The 14680-nt window shown below is 41.7% G+C and overlaps 1 protein-coding gene across 5 annotated transcripts; it reads right to left on the bottom strand.

The window, feature by feature from the left end:
• Positions 1–204: 204 nt before the first annotated feature.
• Positions 205–14566, bottom strand: LOC119878442 (protein FAM170A-like). Of its 5 annotated transcripts, none has more exons than XM_038589066.1 (8): positions 14342–14566; positions 12604–12738; positions 11039–11176; positions 8583–8696; positions 5954–6085; positions 4713–4829; positions 2434–3466; positions 205–1281 (listed from the first exon to the last, which is right to left on the bottom strand). In XM_038589066.1, exons 1-7 carry the CDS (start codon positions 14409–14411, stop codon positions 2781–2783), a joined length of 1392 nt encoding a protein of 463 aa, XP_038444994.1. In that variant the 5' UTR covers positions 14412–14566; the 3' UTR covers positions 205–1281; positions 2434–2780. The 5 variants fall into 5 exon arrangements, with proteins under 5 accessions (XP_038444994.1, XP_038444996.1, XP_038444995.1 ...); XM_038589068.1 differs by having other exon boundaries at positions 11099–11176; positions 14342–14565; XM_038589067.1 differs by having other exon boundaries at positions 5954–6088; positions 11099–11176; positions 14342–14564.
• Positions 14567–14680: the final 114 nt, after the last annotated feature.

The raw sequence follows: 14680 nt of genomic DNA on the forward strand, positions 1-14680 counted from the left end.
AAAAATGATAGACCACCATTTGAAAGTTGAACTATTTTAATTTCCTTTCTCTTATATAGTTTTGTGAACTATAAAGAACATTTTAATTTTTTTGTTTCTGTCCCTCCAGTTGAAGACAAGCAAAGTGACAAAGAAAAATTAAAATTAATATTTGAAAATACACAATTAAAGTGTAAGTTATAGGCAAATAATTCAACATGCAAATTTTACTTTTAAAAACTTGTTTTATTTTTTATGTTTCTAAAATTAGTAAGCTTAAAACTGGATTATGACTTTGGGCACCCTTGTGGACACACATTTGATCGTCCCTGATGAGGGTGTTCCATCCTCTCTCCTATGACTGTATATCAACTGTTTGTAAACATACACGTGCCCAGAAAAGCCAAGCAGGGTATTTTCTTTGCTTTTGTTTCATTTGTGCAGTAGCTTTTCCTCATTCAGTAATAAGAATGTCTGTCCCCCAGTCAAATAACCAGGCAGGTGAACGTATTAGACAATGATACAGAGAAAGATATATGTGCATATAAAGGAAAGGATATAGAAAAATAAGTAAAACTGTTAACGAAGACTACACTGGCAGAAACTTGTGGGTGCGAGTACAGGGGAGGAAGGGTATGGATTACAATCTACCACATAGTCAGAGTCTTCAGGCACATATTCATGGATATAAGATGTCGAGGAGGGAAATAAGTTAGATGGGGTGAAAAATCTATAGCCAGGCTGGAGAGTAAGACTATGAGCCAGGTGTTCACACCTGCAGTAAATGCAAGGGATTTGAGAAGCCGCAAGCAGAACTCAAACTAGATTCTTTGTCAAGTTAGCAGTCTCCTCCCCCGAATCCTGCCAAGCTGTCATCAATCTTCTGCTCCACTGGTGAAAGCTCTAGGTAGGAGAAATGTGTTTTCCACAGTACTAACACCTCTAGCAATACCGCCCTCTTCCCCACAAGGCAATATTGCAGGGATTTTCAGAGGTGCCTGACTCTGGCAGGGTGGGGGAGAGTCAGCAGGAGCAGAGACTCTTTCCTCTCAGGGCTCCTGAGGGCCTGGTATTCCCCGCATTCCTTGGGCTTCTCACGCCTCTCTGTGGATATTTTCTCCAGAGCTGGGCACCACATTTCTCCAGGTAACTGGGAGCAGCTGCAGAGGATCAGGTACATCCATCTTTAGCCGGTCCTCCCTTGATGCTATGGGACTCATGAAAACGTCTATACTCCCATCAGACTGCAGGAATGTGCTGGATACTGTTGTTTGAAATCTTTGGGGTGATGGGTCTGTGTTGCTGTGAGAAAACCAAAGCAGAGAAGAGGATCATTCAGTGAGGAAGGCAGCTTTTCTTATTTTTATGATAAATGTTCATTCGCTCTACATGATTCAAAAGATTCAGGGCAATTCCCAGGCTCCAATCTAACTGACTTTTGGACCCCAGAAGATGAGCCCTTCCTATATCCCATTGACTAAAAAGCCATACTCTCTCTCATTCATTTTGCAACGTCTTTGCAACTTCGTCTACGTTTAACCCCTCTACTGACCTCTTAGAATAAGGCACTCGCAGCTGTAGGGAGAATAAAGAACAAGATATGGGAATTGCGAAACTTCATAAAAGAATATGGGGATGTTCCAGGAAGCAACACATTAAAAGTTGCCAGAAATCAGGGTGCCTGGGTGGCTCAATTAAGCATCCGACTTGATTTTGGCTCAGGTCATGATTTCAGTGTTGTGAGTCTAAGCCACGTGTCAGGTTCCTTGCTGGGGGATCCTGCTTAAGATTTTCTCTCTCCCTTCACCAACACCCCCTCCATCCCCAACAACCCCGGTTGCTCTAAAAGAAAAAAAAAAAAGGCAAGCCAGAAATGCCAGAAATGGTCCACAGCAGAAGAGTAGCTTCTTTTTCTCTCTTCTCCAGTTGCATCTGACACTTTAAAGGAAGCAGCCAGAACTACTGGCTCCTAGGATATATTAAATAGGAGTCCTCTGGTTGTTTCTCTCAAGTGGTTGTAACTCCCTAGCAGGTTCTTCCAGGTATGAAACTCACATGACATCTGAGATCTCACCCTCACCCAGGAAAAAGGTGGGACTGTGTCTAGCCTTCATACTAACCCTTGTCCATCTCTGCTCTGCCCTTGAAAGGGAGGTAGGCCCAGGGCTAAGACTCCTGTGACACCTGGTTTATCTAAGGAATAATGGGCCCAGGCTTCTCTGCCCTACTTGACTAGTCTTGTCCTTACCCGTCTCCTCAAAGGCATAGGAAGGAAGCAATCTCATTAATTCATCATCCATCAAGTATTCCACCCCAAGTATATATTCCTCTGAAGAAAATTATGCATCATAGTTATTATAGAACCCAGGGAGACATCGCTGGTGGATGAACCTTTTCTCAGAACCCTGAGTCCCAGGCATCCTCGAGGTGTTCTCCTAGCCCTAGGGCCCTCACCTCTTTGACCATGTGGCCTCCAGCAGTCCCTGCTTCCAGGGAGTCTTTTTTCAGTGTAGTGGTAGAGAGGATACGCTGGTGTACGATGCTCTTTAGACTGCATGTGAGTGTCTTGCTGTTCCGCATGGTGAGAACCACCTTCTTCTCCTCCTTCTTGGGAGAGCAGTGGATAGAGTGGAAAGGGGTCCTCTGCTCCTGTTGCTGCTGGTGCACTGGTAGTGGCGGGGTGGTAGATGTGTATAAATAGAGGTGGGTACTAGGGTTGTTTAGAGAAGATAAAGAAAGCCCCTTGGTAGAGTCTGTTTACTCTACTTTCTCTCTCTCAGGGGCTGAAGAGAGTCTGTTTATTAGCATGAAGACATGTTCATGCCAGAATGATGTTCTTTCTGGCCTCGGTGTGTTCTCTTCCCGGTATTCTCCCCCCTTCTCTTCTTTGCCCTGTTCTTCTTGCTCTTCAGCCAAGCTAAGGCCAGATGGAAAGTATGGCAGCTAAAGCCCTCAGTGACCCCATGCTGGACGTGCTCCCGTAGGGCCTCTAAGCTGGGGAAGACCCGGCAGCAGCCCATGCACCTGAAGCCACTATCCAGGGCCACAAGCCATTCGGGGGTCTTGGCCCTGGAACATTCCTCCACAGCTGGAGTCTCTGCTGGGCTGTCAGCCTCCTCCTTTTCCTCTTGAGCTTCACTGTTCCAGCTGGACTCACTGCCAGTTAGGAGTTCCTTCGTACACACATGAGACGGGGTGACTTCTGTATGGACCTTTTCAGGAAAGGCCATTTCTTCTAGTCTTGCCTTCTTTGAGGGAGGCTCCTGCTCTTCCTCTGAATCACTTAAGACAGCCACCCCCCTTTTCATTTGGACATGCATGTAGTAAATTTTCATGAGCCTTTCCTTCTGTGGTTGTACTGAGGGCTCAGAGGGCTGAGTACTACTGACCAGATGGAATGGAAATGAGACATATGGAAAGGGCGAAGAAGTCTCATGTTGCTCAGATTGTCCAGGATGAGAAACATCTTGGTGTTTTTGATGGCTTCCTACGAAAGAGAATTTCAAACGTAAGACAAATAGAGTCTGTATGTGACGTCCGGAGGTGTCAAGGTGGCCATGAGAATATTCCCATGCAGATGTGTGGAGCAGAAGTCTGTACACATGTGGTATTTCGGCATTCTATGAGTGGTGTGTTTTATTTGAGGTGTGTACCTGCTATAACTATGCGGGAATGTGGGTGTAGTGTGTCTTGTGGACTTGCATGTGTGTTTTGGGACACATCTGGTTGAACGCTTCCTTTAAGAATGTATTTATTTATTTATTTGTGAGAGAGAGACAGAGACAGAGAGAGCAGAAGTAGAGGGAAAGGGACAAGCAGACTCCTTGCTGAGCGTGGAGTGTGACATGGGGCTGGATCTCACTACTTTGAGATCATGACCCGAGCTGAAACCAAGAGTCGGATGCTCAAATGACTGAGCCACGCAGGCACCCCTGGTGACTGTTTCTGATGTTACTCAGAGGTGACAGTGAATGAGTGTGTGCATGTGTGTTACATAGTGTGACAGAGCATGTGAACAAGTGCGGGAATAATGCTGTTTCCTGTTGACACTGTAGCTTAGAATGCCAGCAGAAGTGACCCGAGCTACTGAAATATGCCGCTCTGTGAAGTGCCCGAGTCTTCATGAGTGAAGTGGCATGTGGATGAGAAAGGCTGTACATGAAAGTCCATCCTCCTCAGGGTATATCCATTTTCTGCAGTTTGGCTTAGTGTGAGGGAGTTAAAACAGGTGATCTGTACAAGGGGTTGTAAAGGACTTATGGTATTAGTGTGTGAGTGGATGAGTCTGACTGTGTGAGGGAATGAAGGGACAAGGGTGTAGCTATGCCATGCCAGAGACTGAGAAAGTGAATGAGGAATGAAGGCAAGGAGAAAAGGAAGGAGAAATGGGACCAGAACTGGTAGGAAGGAACACAGATGCAGGAGTGTGGGTGAGGATGAGTTCATGCACCTCTGAGGGGGAAGGGTGTGATGAAATGTCCACACCACTGCGGGGCTCTACTTGACCTGAAGCTACAACGGTGACTGGGTCCTCCCCCTGAAGCTACACTCCCTTTCTGTTCCTCTGCAGGGGCTTCAGTCCTAGTCCCTCTGCCCTGAAGCCCTCTTCTGCTCTCAAGGGGAGAATAAGATAAGTCAGGCTTGGGCTGAGCAGCTCAGTTGTACCTGCTGTCTCTGCTCAGAGGCGACCTGTGTATTTCCCTCACCGTCCTCTTTAGCGAGGATAAACTTACCAGAAGGGCAGATGCAGACGTATTCTGAGGAAGAAGACTTTTCTCCTGCAATCTCACTGCCAAGAGAGACCACATATGACTCAGGCTGAGGCACATTCTCTTGGTTCTTCCAGAATTCTGGGGAAAGGATTAAAAACAAAACAAAACTCTGAGATATGGCATCTTCTGGAGTCTGTGTCAACTCAAAGAGCTACACTGAATGGATATTATTAGTTAGACATCATTACCACACATGAGACTTAACTCTCATAGAAACTAAGGTGACTTTCTTCATTGAAATGCTACGATTTTCAGGTGACTTTATCTTTTAAAACTTCACTTACTCCTAAATATAACGAAATAATAATTAGTAAAACTGTGTTTATAGTGAATGACCATGATATTATCTCGTGAGATTTCTGGACATGTGTAGAGAGTATTGGACACTTAGAACCATGCCTGTAAAACAGTATGCAGTCACTAAAGTAGGATATTCTCAGCTTGGTTTTCCTTATAGGACACTGTGCAATGAGGGGGCATGGGGTGCAATTTTATGAAGAATTCTGCATGTGTATCTCTCTACGTATGTACTGATATCTGGTATCTATCTATAAACCCTTAAAAACACACGGAGGAGGTATGGATGGATAGATGGATGGATGGATAGATAGATAGATAGATAGATAGATAGATAGATAGATGGCAGCCCCAGTGGCTCAGTGGTTTAGGGCCACCTTCAGCTGGGGGTGTGATCCTGGAGACCCAGGATCCAGTCCGACTACAGGCTCCCTGAATGGACCCTGCTTCTCCTTCTGCCTGTCTCTCTCTCTCTCTCTCTCTCTCTCTCTCTGTGCCTCTCATAAAAAAATAAATATAATCTTTAAAAAAGATAGATATATAATGTACAAATGCAGGTAAAATGAATTTTCAAGGTTCCCGGGGAACCCTGGTGCTGGAAATGTTCAAATTAAGACTTCACGGTCATGGCCCAAACTTCCTTTCCGAAAATATATTTCCACATTTCTCTTAGATATTTTATCTTCTCATTCAGATCTTTTAAGAACTTCTTCCAAAGAAGACAGGGATGCCTCCCTGGTACATTTCTGCTTATTAATTAGGAATACAGACCTTGGACAGTCCTCGTGAGAAGGGGTCATTTATGGCATTGCGGGGCATAGGCTCGTAATTCTAATTTTTGGCTAACATGCTGCCTCACCTCCCTGCCTGATTTCCCCCCAGCCCCTCCACTCCCACCATATTACCTCTGTCAAAGAGCTTGTCTGCAGGAGAGATACGGGAAATATATTCTGAGTCTGAAACTTCTGCCCTCTGGCTGTGGCCTTGGGCCAACCCAGAGGGTCCAGAAAGTAGAATGTCTTCATCTGTGTTTAAGACTTCTGGGAAAGAGAAGGACAATCAGATAGATGATATCTTTGCCTCCATTAAACATTCGAGAAATACCATGTATAATAACACACACAGCACTTGTTCCCAGGAAGATTATAGTCTGGCTTCTATCCAAAGGTCTAAAATCTAGGTACCTAAAAATATTTGCTGGAATGAAATGTCTGGTTACCTAAGAGAGCATGAGAGCCCTAGGTTGTTTCCTGCAGTTGATCAGAGGCTCAAATTCTTGCCTGGCACATGGTAAGGTGCCCATATTATTTGTTATTACTACTCCATTTACCACAAGAATAAATGCAGAGCAGGTATGTCAGTACAGGTCTTCAGTCTGCCACCTGTGGTTTATGATACTGAGGTCGTGTTGCCTCTGGGGAGGGTTAGGATTTACAGGATAGAAATGACAGACTGTGATCTGTTGGCCTCCTCTTCCACATATCTGCTCCTGTGCTCCAGGGACCTCACCTGAGGGCTGCACAGCTCTGCAGGACTGGAGACTCCAGGGGGATCCCCAAAGCTGACTCCAGACGGCACTTCCAAGCATGGGCACAGCTCAACTGTCAGGAGCTACGGACTGGCCAAGTGGCTCAGCTGTCACTTGGCCTAGTTAGTGGTGTCATCTTCCTCATGTTCCACACACATTGTTCTGATCAGCTTTTGCCTCTATACTTACCATACTCATAAGCCTACCACTAAACTTTCCCAATTAACAGCTAAATTCTAAGTTGTTGATTGTTTTCCTCGTAAAATATGTATATTTCTGGGATCGGGTTTTACCTCTATCATGAACTTCAACACATCCCGAAAATCGCCAGTTAGTTTTTCTTCCTCTTAATCTACATTTCCAAACTCAACACTCAGTAAATAGGTAAATTTCTGTTCCTGATAAAATAACTCAAACATATTAAGTCTCTTCCTATGTTTAAAAAGTTTTTTGAAGCTTGTACCCAAATTTAACTTCACAAAATGCACCTACTTTGTCTCTTAGGTCACTGAAGAGTATCTGGTAGGTCATGTTATAGGCATGAGACAAGTCAGTGGGGGGTGGATTATTTTTTAGAGACGTAGTATGTGTACCGTGTTCGGTGAGTACTATCTGATTGTGTACGTGTCTGTCATGTTTCTTCAACAATTTTACGTAGGAGGCGTACGGGTGCCATGGCCATTCTACGTAAAGGTAGCATGAGCATCATATATTAGCGGATGGTACAGCATAATCCCATATATGTGAAGGTGGTATGAGTGATCTGGGTGTCATGTACTACTGAGGTTCAAGTTGTGACGTACTGTCTATTTGATTTATGAGAGAGATATGGACCTGCGTAATTTTGTGAGATCTGTTGAGATTGTGAAAGTGCTAGGATAGAGGCAAGGTTAGAGGCGAGACCTCACACGAGGTCCTAGATTATGGAATTACATGAGGGGCCTAAGCAACTTGGGACAGAGGAGTTTTACACGATGTTATATGATTGTGTGGCTTTGTTCCCTGTTAATGTGAAATATGAAGTTCTACAAGAATGAGATTATTTGTGTGAGTTTGAGATGATAGTATCTAAGGAATGACATTAGAGAAGGAAAACTTGAGGAATACATATGCTGCAAAATGAGTTGTGAAGGTTCAAGATATGAGGATCTGAATTTATGAGTCTGTCTGAGAGTATAAGGAAATGGGAGCAGAGGGATGCCTGGGTGGCTCAGTGGTTGAGCACCTGCCTTTGGCTCGGGGCATGAGCCTGGCTTCCCGGAATTGAGTCCCACGTTGGGTTCCCTGAGGGAGCCTCTCCTCCCTCTGCCTATGTCTCTGCCTCTCTCTATATGTGTTTCTTGTGAATAAATGATTAAGATCCTTAACAAAAAAAAAAAAAAGAAAAGAAAAAGAAAAGAAAGAAATGGGACCAGAGAATGGGAAATGAAGAGACAAGTGTCAATAGGGATAAATGTGAGAGGACTTTGTGCTAAGACTAGTAGAGTGTGTGATGGAATAAATATTCCTGTGTGCTCATGAGGGTTAGGAGGTTGTTGGAGAAGAATCGAAGGGTCTCTTTCAAATCACTGCCCCTTCTTCCCCCATGAAAGGACATATGCTAAGGAGTTCAGTCCTCTCTTAGAGAAAAAAGCAAAATCTACTGGTTCCTTCTTGGATGCCCTATCTGTTCTTTGCTGGCCCATTTCACACCAGCTGTCAGAGATTTCTCCGAGAGATCTGACATTTCTTTAGTCTCCACCTTTGCAAACATGGCCCTGCACTTATGGATATTTGTCCTCTCTGAGATTCCCCTTGAATCTCCAGGCTTTGTTTTATATAGATGCAATGAACATCTCCTGGAGAGAAAAAAGACCTTGTGTTATCCCTCTCATCTGGACATGGGCTTGGATCACTTTATATCTCTCATCTATGAGTCTGTAAATAGAAATGCTCAGCTGGAGCCTCAGCCATGCTTACATCTCCCTTTGCCACTACCCACCTCCAGTTCAGACATCTCGACTTACCCGTATTCTTATTGTCAGAGGCACAGGGGAGGTCACTTGAGACAACGGCACTGTGTTCTTCCTGTGAGGTACTCTCACCAGGCTGTGGTGTATCCTTTTGCTTCTTTAAGATTTCTGTAATTTGAATTAGAATTAAAAAGATATATCTAGTGTTTCATATATTCAGTGCACTTGGATTGCTTACTCTGTGTCAGACACTCATGGATAGTATAGTCTCTTTCCTGGCCAAAGCTCCAAAATAGAAGCATTCGACCATTTTTACTTTTTCCCAAGTGCTCATGGCTAGCTGGATATAATATATGTACATTGTCTTTATTGAGGTCGCTGCGGTGTGTCTTGAAATTGTGTCATCACAGTGTACAGTCCATATATTTTAGTATTTGTTTCCCTGACTATACATACGTCACTGTGTCTCACGCATTTCATCAGAAGATGCCCATATCCTATCTGCAGAGTCCATAATGTTACCTTTAAGGCCCAAGGGACTTTGCAGATATTTTTAGATTAAGGACCCTGAGATGGGAACATATTTGGGATTAGATGAGCGGTCCATATGCCGTATTTTAGACTTCTGACCTCTAGAACCATAAGAGAATAATACATTTGTGTTGTCCTTAATCCACTGTTTGCGGTAAATTGTTAAAGCCTTCGGTAGATGATAATAAATGCTCCACATACTCTGGACTGACTAGGGGCTTTACAAACGGGCAGGCTCTATTTACCTGATTTCCTTTCTTTTCTGAGTGTAGAGTTGTTTATTTGAGTCAATGGTGCCACCCATTCTTTGTGCAAAATAAGGAGCTTAGAATACTTGAGCTCCCAGTCATGTTGTATGTGACTGTCATGCAGTACTTCAGTTACATCTGTTTGGTGGATTATCTGCGAATCAGTGATTCCTGGTTTGGGTGTGGAAATCATCAAAACCTACTGGCATTCAATCACAGACTTCTCAGCTCACCTTCCGTTCCTGGCTTCCATTTCATCTTTCCAAATACGTTCTGTGTTTTCAAATTTTTTATCTTTTATGTTTTCTACTTTTTTATCTGAAACCTGTCTTTTTTTCACCCTTCTTTTCTTTATGATGTGACTGTTCTTTTCATCCAGCACATTATGTTATATTGTTATTAGATAATTGCTGTGGATATGGTCACTGCCTGACAGATCACCATTCTTTTGAAAGACGGTGTGCTTCTCCCCAGTTGCTTTAACATCTTTGTTATTGAGGTTCTGAATATTGGCTTTAGTGTCCTTAGTTTAGTGGGGATTTATTTTTGCCATTTCTGTAACGAGCTCCCTAATAATGTTTCCTGATTCTAAGGGTTTGTATCTTCCAGAGTTCTGAAAAAAACATCTTGGCAATTACTTCTTTATCTGTCTTACGTTCTCTGTTTTATTCTAAACAAGCATTAGTTTGATATGTCATTCTGTCACATTTTCTCCTCATTTATCTTAATCCTTTTTTCATATTTCCAATGTATTGATTACTCTGATTTATATTTGTAAGTAATTCCCTGGCTCCAGCCTTCAGGTCACAAATGTTCTTTTCCTCTGACAAATGTGATGTTTAACTCATCCACATTTTTTATGATTTCTAGAACATTATTTCTCATTTCTAAAACTTGTTTTTCTAAATCTTTTTATTGATAGTGTTTTATGTTTTTACTCGTTTAATAACTGTAAACATTCTTATTTACCATTCCTATTGTTTAATTAAATGATTTTCTTTGAAGCTAAATTTAGTGTTCATTGTGTTTGCAGAATCTACTTTAGATAATGTGTTTTGTAGTTTTACATGGGAGCTCATGTTCAGTAAGTCATTACCTATAAGACTCTTTTACATGGATGACTAACGATTCAGAGCTCTTTTACATTCCTTCAGTGGGAAATTACTAGAGTACTGCAATCTTTGGTTTAATTTTACATTAACTCTTCGCTTGTAGGTTTAACTGACATCACAGCAATTCTGGATACATCCCTCAATAAATGATATTTTCCCCAAAATGAATGCACAGAGTTTCTCTCTACCATCTGATAGTGAAAACTGTTTTTTTTTCTTTTTGTTTTTGTTTTTTTAGATTACTTACGTTTAATCATGAGAGACAGAGAGAGAGAGAGAGAGAGAGAGACTGGCAGAGAGAGAAGCAGGCTCCACGCAGGGAGCCCGACATGGCACTGGATCCTGTGTCTCCAGGATCAGGCCCCTGGTTGAAGGCGGCGCTAAACCACTGAGCAAACCGTTCTGCCCCATGAAAACTGTTTGTATTCAGTTCCTAGTGAGGATACAAGAACAAGAGACTCAGATTCCCAAATAAGAGATGAGAATAAGATTATAACTGGGTCTGATGTGTTTCTTTCTCCCACTAACTGAGAGATGCTGAGCTGGGTGTCTACCAGTCTGTTCAGGCTCCCATTGCCCTAATCTTCCCAGACTTTGCTTGCCTTTCTTTTCCCCTTACCAGTAGAAGACAGATGACTCAAGGAGGAATAACAGAAGTATTCTGATTCAGAGGATTCACCTTTTGCCTCAGGGACCGCAGTATTGTCTTCCAAAGAGTGGCCAGGTGGTGGATCACATTTGCTTGATTTTAAGATTCCTAAAAAATTGAATATAAGTCAGAAAAACAGCTGATTCCATTCTGTTCCCCCTCCTATACTCTTCACCCTAACCTATTCTTCCCATTGATTCTATGGAAATACTTTGTTCTGAACAGTAATCTTTAGTTTGGGCAGAGAATTGGTATCTTTCAGCATCCTATTCTTCTATTTGGATCCTCTACTATGGGTCCTCATATTCATTCATCTTGGTTAGAATTTTCAGTACCATTTGCCTTCCTTTATATTTGTTACATTTTTATCCTCTGCATTCTACCTCCTAGAGATTTACTGCCTCAAAGGAGACAAAATCTTAACTTTTGAAGAACACATTCTTTATTTTTATGTCAATGTCTCTCTTTCCATGCTAACCAAGCTCGTTGCTCATTAGTTAATTGCTGAAAATCATCATCACCTCTTATGGATATGTCTGATATGTGCATTACATACCTACTGTGGCAAAACGGTGTGATGGGTGCAATGTGCTTTGTGTCTATATGTTCCTAACATGTTGGTTTAAACAGAGCTAGGGCTTAAAGTGTAATTGATTTGGTGCTTGTGAATCTGAATATGAGATGAATTTTGTGTAAGTGATAATGGTATGTATGCTTTCTGGGTTTCAGTTTAGCACATATCCATGTGTACAGATTCTGCGTCCTATGTCTACGGATTTCAGTGTTTATATTTTGTTATAGGACTTAATATTCTCTTCGAGACTAGACTTGACATATTTGTGAAATATAAGGGAAGAATGAAATAACATTAGAGGATGTAAAAATCAAAGGTTTTAAGAGAAAGAATAAATGAACTTCGAGACTATATTTATATTAATACATATGCATAGATATAATCTATATTTATATTTAAATTAGTTATATTAGATAAATTTCACAGATGTAATGGTGAGTGAAAGAAACCAGACAAAAACTATACATTGTATGCTTCTATGACATTTAAAAACAGGGATAACTAAGCTTGGGTTTTAGAAGTCAGAAAAATTATCTGTGTTTGTGTAGCAGGAACAAAAACATGGCATAGAGAATTGAGGTGCATATGGAAATTATAAGGAAATGAATGATGAGAATAAGGAGTGCAGAGAGTCTGCACCGGGATAACATATGTGCTTTTGCTGGTTGATACTGACCTACCCTTCCATGTTTCTCTGGTAAAATTCTCATACCCAGACCCTCTCCCACCATTTCCTCAAATAAAACACTGCTCTCTGCTGATCTTTTTGGGATTACTCCACTCCTTTTAAGTATTTTTCCCTTGCAACTGATGATTTCTACCACTGGTCAGAGAAGAAGACAGAGATACAGTTGGAGTTTCTTTCTGTTTTGGTCAGCCTTTCATCAACTGATGATCAGAATCACTCAGTTCATCTCTGGCTTCTACCTAGATTCCATTTTATTCAATAAACTCTCCTTACCAGCACCAGTGAGCTTTTCTTGGGAGGAGGTGCTGAAGCATTCTGAAGAGGAAGAAGAGTCCTTTTCTGTCTGGCCTGAAGTTGAGGCCACGGCGCTTTGTTCATGCTGTAGAACTTCTTCTACGTTAGTACTTGCTGAGAAATCACACAAAAATAATAAAGATGTGGCCCATGATTGGTGTTTGCGAATTTATCCATCCATTAAACAAACAAGAAGAGTATAGACAAGACACGTTTAGTGAACACACATAGCCTCCATTTTCATGGAGAGCATAATATGGTTCACTTATTGTGTTTCTATCAGGAGGAGTTGGGTTTGTACAATGTTCCTTGTAACTGGAGCAGAAAGTGCAAGCTATCTCCTTTCTACCTGGACATACTACTAGATTGTATTTATCAGCATCTCTTGCGGCAGTTCTGACAATGGGATTAAGTTTTTGAAAATGGAAAATGAGTGGAAATGACATGTGACCCTTCCAAACAGAACCAAAAATACCTCTTCTGGGTCCCTCCACGCTCTTCACTTTTCCAGCTAGTTGGGATGTTGATAATCCAGGGTCTATTTTAAAGCTCAGGTTGATGATAGCAAAGATTCTATCAGCCCTGGAGACTTGCCATATTCCATTTTTATATACTCTGAGTTGTTATATAAGCAAGAAACCGATTCATTTGTGTACTAGTTACAAGGGCCAAATCTACTCTCACTAATGACGTAAGGACGTAATGTGTTTTTGAGAGGCAAATAATTGGATCTGGTACAGAGTAAGTGGACAATTATATTTGATATTAATTACCTTTTCCTGGCATACTTATATTCTATATGTGTGTATATGGGAAACACAGTTATGAGTACATGTTTTCCATGTCTCATACTTTACACTCAATAACAACTCTCAACACGGGCTAATTTTATTGCAGGTAAAATACAGATAACCTCGCTTTCCAGGCTTCTCTCCCAGAAAGCACAAACATTGTTCCAAATATCAAGTCCTCTTCCCAAGTAGGAGTCAACACTTGTAACTTCAGGGTTAGCCTTAATCTGCCCTCCCCCAACTCCCCAGCACTGAACAATGATTTCTCCTCCTAGATGTTACTTGTTTACTTTTAATTTCCATAGCAACCAGAACTACTTCAGTTTTCCATTTCTTCAGAAACAATCTCCTCAATTTAACCATTATCATTAAACAGTGGTATATGTACATATTCTGCCCTTTTCTTGCATTTTAGATAGGAACCCCGCATTTACATTCTCATAGTCTGAGACAAAATTCTTTTTTGCTTCTGAGTAAGTAAATTCTGACTTTATACTCTCATCCCTGTACAACCAGTTTCAAGTGCTCTTTTAAAAATTTCTCGTTACTTCTATGAGCCACATTTTCTTCTTCATTAACAGGAGAAAGTACTACTGGAAAACTTATAATAACATCCTATACTACATCAATGCCCTTAGGCAGAAATAAAATATAGGAAAATACAATTTCCACAGAAAGAGTACTAATCAGCCACTCACTAAGTCTGTAGTGCAGTAACCCAGAGTGACATAGAGATGGCACAGGTCTTAAGCTGCAGAGACAAGGTTTTGGTCACTTGAATTTTCTCTTGACTCTCAGAGACTATCTGAGCCCTCAGAAAGACTAGCATATATACACATCCCTCCCCCGCTTGCCTTCTTCTCTCCTCCTTTCTTTAGAGGCAGTTCCTTGTCACCCTGTGCTCAGAGAAGATGCTTAACACATACCTTTTGACCTCTTGACAGTTTGAGGGGAACTTGTCCTTTCTAGATGCTTCCTTTTTCGTTTCTGCTTCATGGTTCACCTCTTCAGAGAGTGACTCCAATCAGTACCTTTCTCCCTGAAACTCAGCTCAGAGAGTCGGCTAACAATAACGAAGAATCAAACTAATTCACTTGTACACTCATGAACAACAAATCACTTGAGAAACTACCTCCTCACTAAATCACTGTCCTGACCAGTGCTCAACATACCAACAGGGCTATTATGATGCAAGCCAGCATCAGTGTTCTGTGACCTAGGGATTACATCAGCACACACCAGGAACCCTGCTGATACTCACAGGA

The sequence above is a fragment of the Canis lupus genome, unplaced genomic scaffold (genome assembly GCF_011100685.1).
Source record: "Canis lupus familiaris isolate Mischka breed German Shepherd unplaced genomic scaffold, alternate assembly UU_Cfam_GSD_1.0 chrUn_S1628H1819, whole genome shotgun sequence".
NCBI classification, from domain to species: domain Eukaryota; kingdom Metazoa; phylum Chordata; class Mammalia; order Carnivora; family Canidae; genus Canis; species Canis lupus.

Excerpts from the sequence above, each read along its gene's own strand:
- LOC119878442 (XM_038589065.1), bottom strand. The coding sequence starts at position 14,411 with ATGAAGCAGAAACGAAAAAGGAAGCATCTAGAAAGGACAAGTTCCCCT. Across the intron at positions 12,739-14,341 it reads AACTGTCAAGAGGTCAAAAG|CAAGTACTAACGTAGAAGAA; the intron begins GTATGTGTTAAG and ends GTGATTTCTCAG. Across the intron at positions 8,697-11,038 it reads GAGTCATCTGTCTTCTACTG|AAATCTTAAAGAAGCAAAAG; the intron begins GTAAGGGGAAAA and ends TTCAAATTACAG.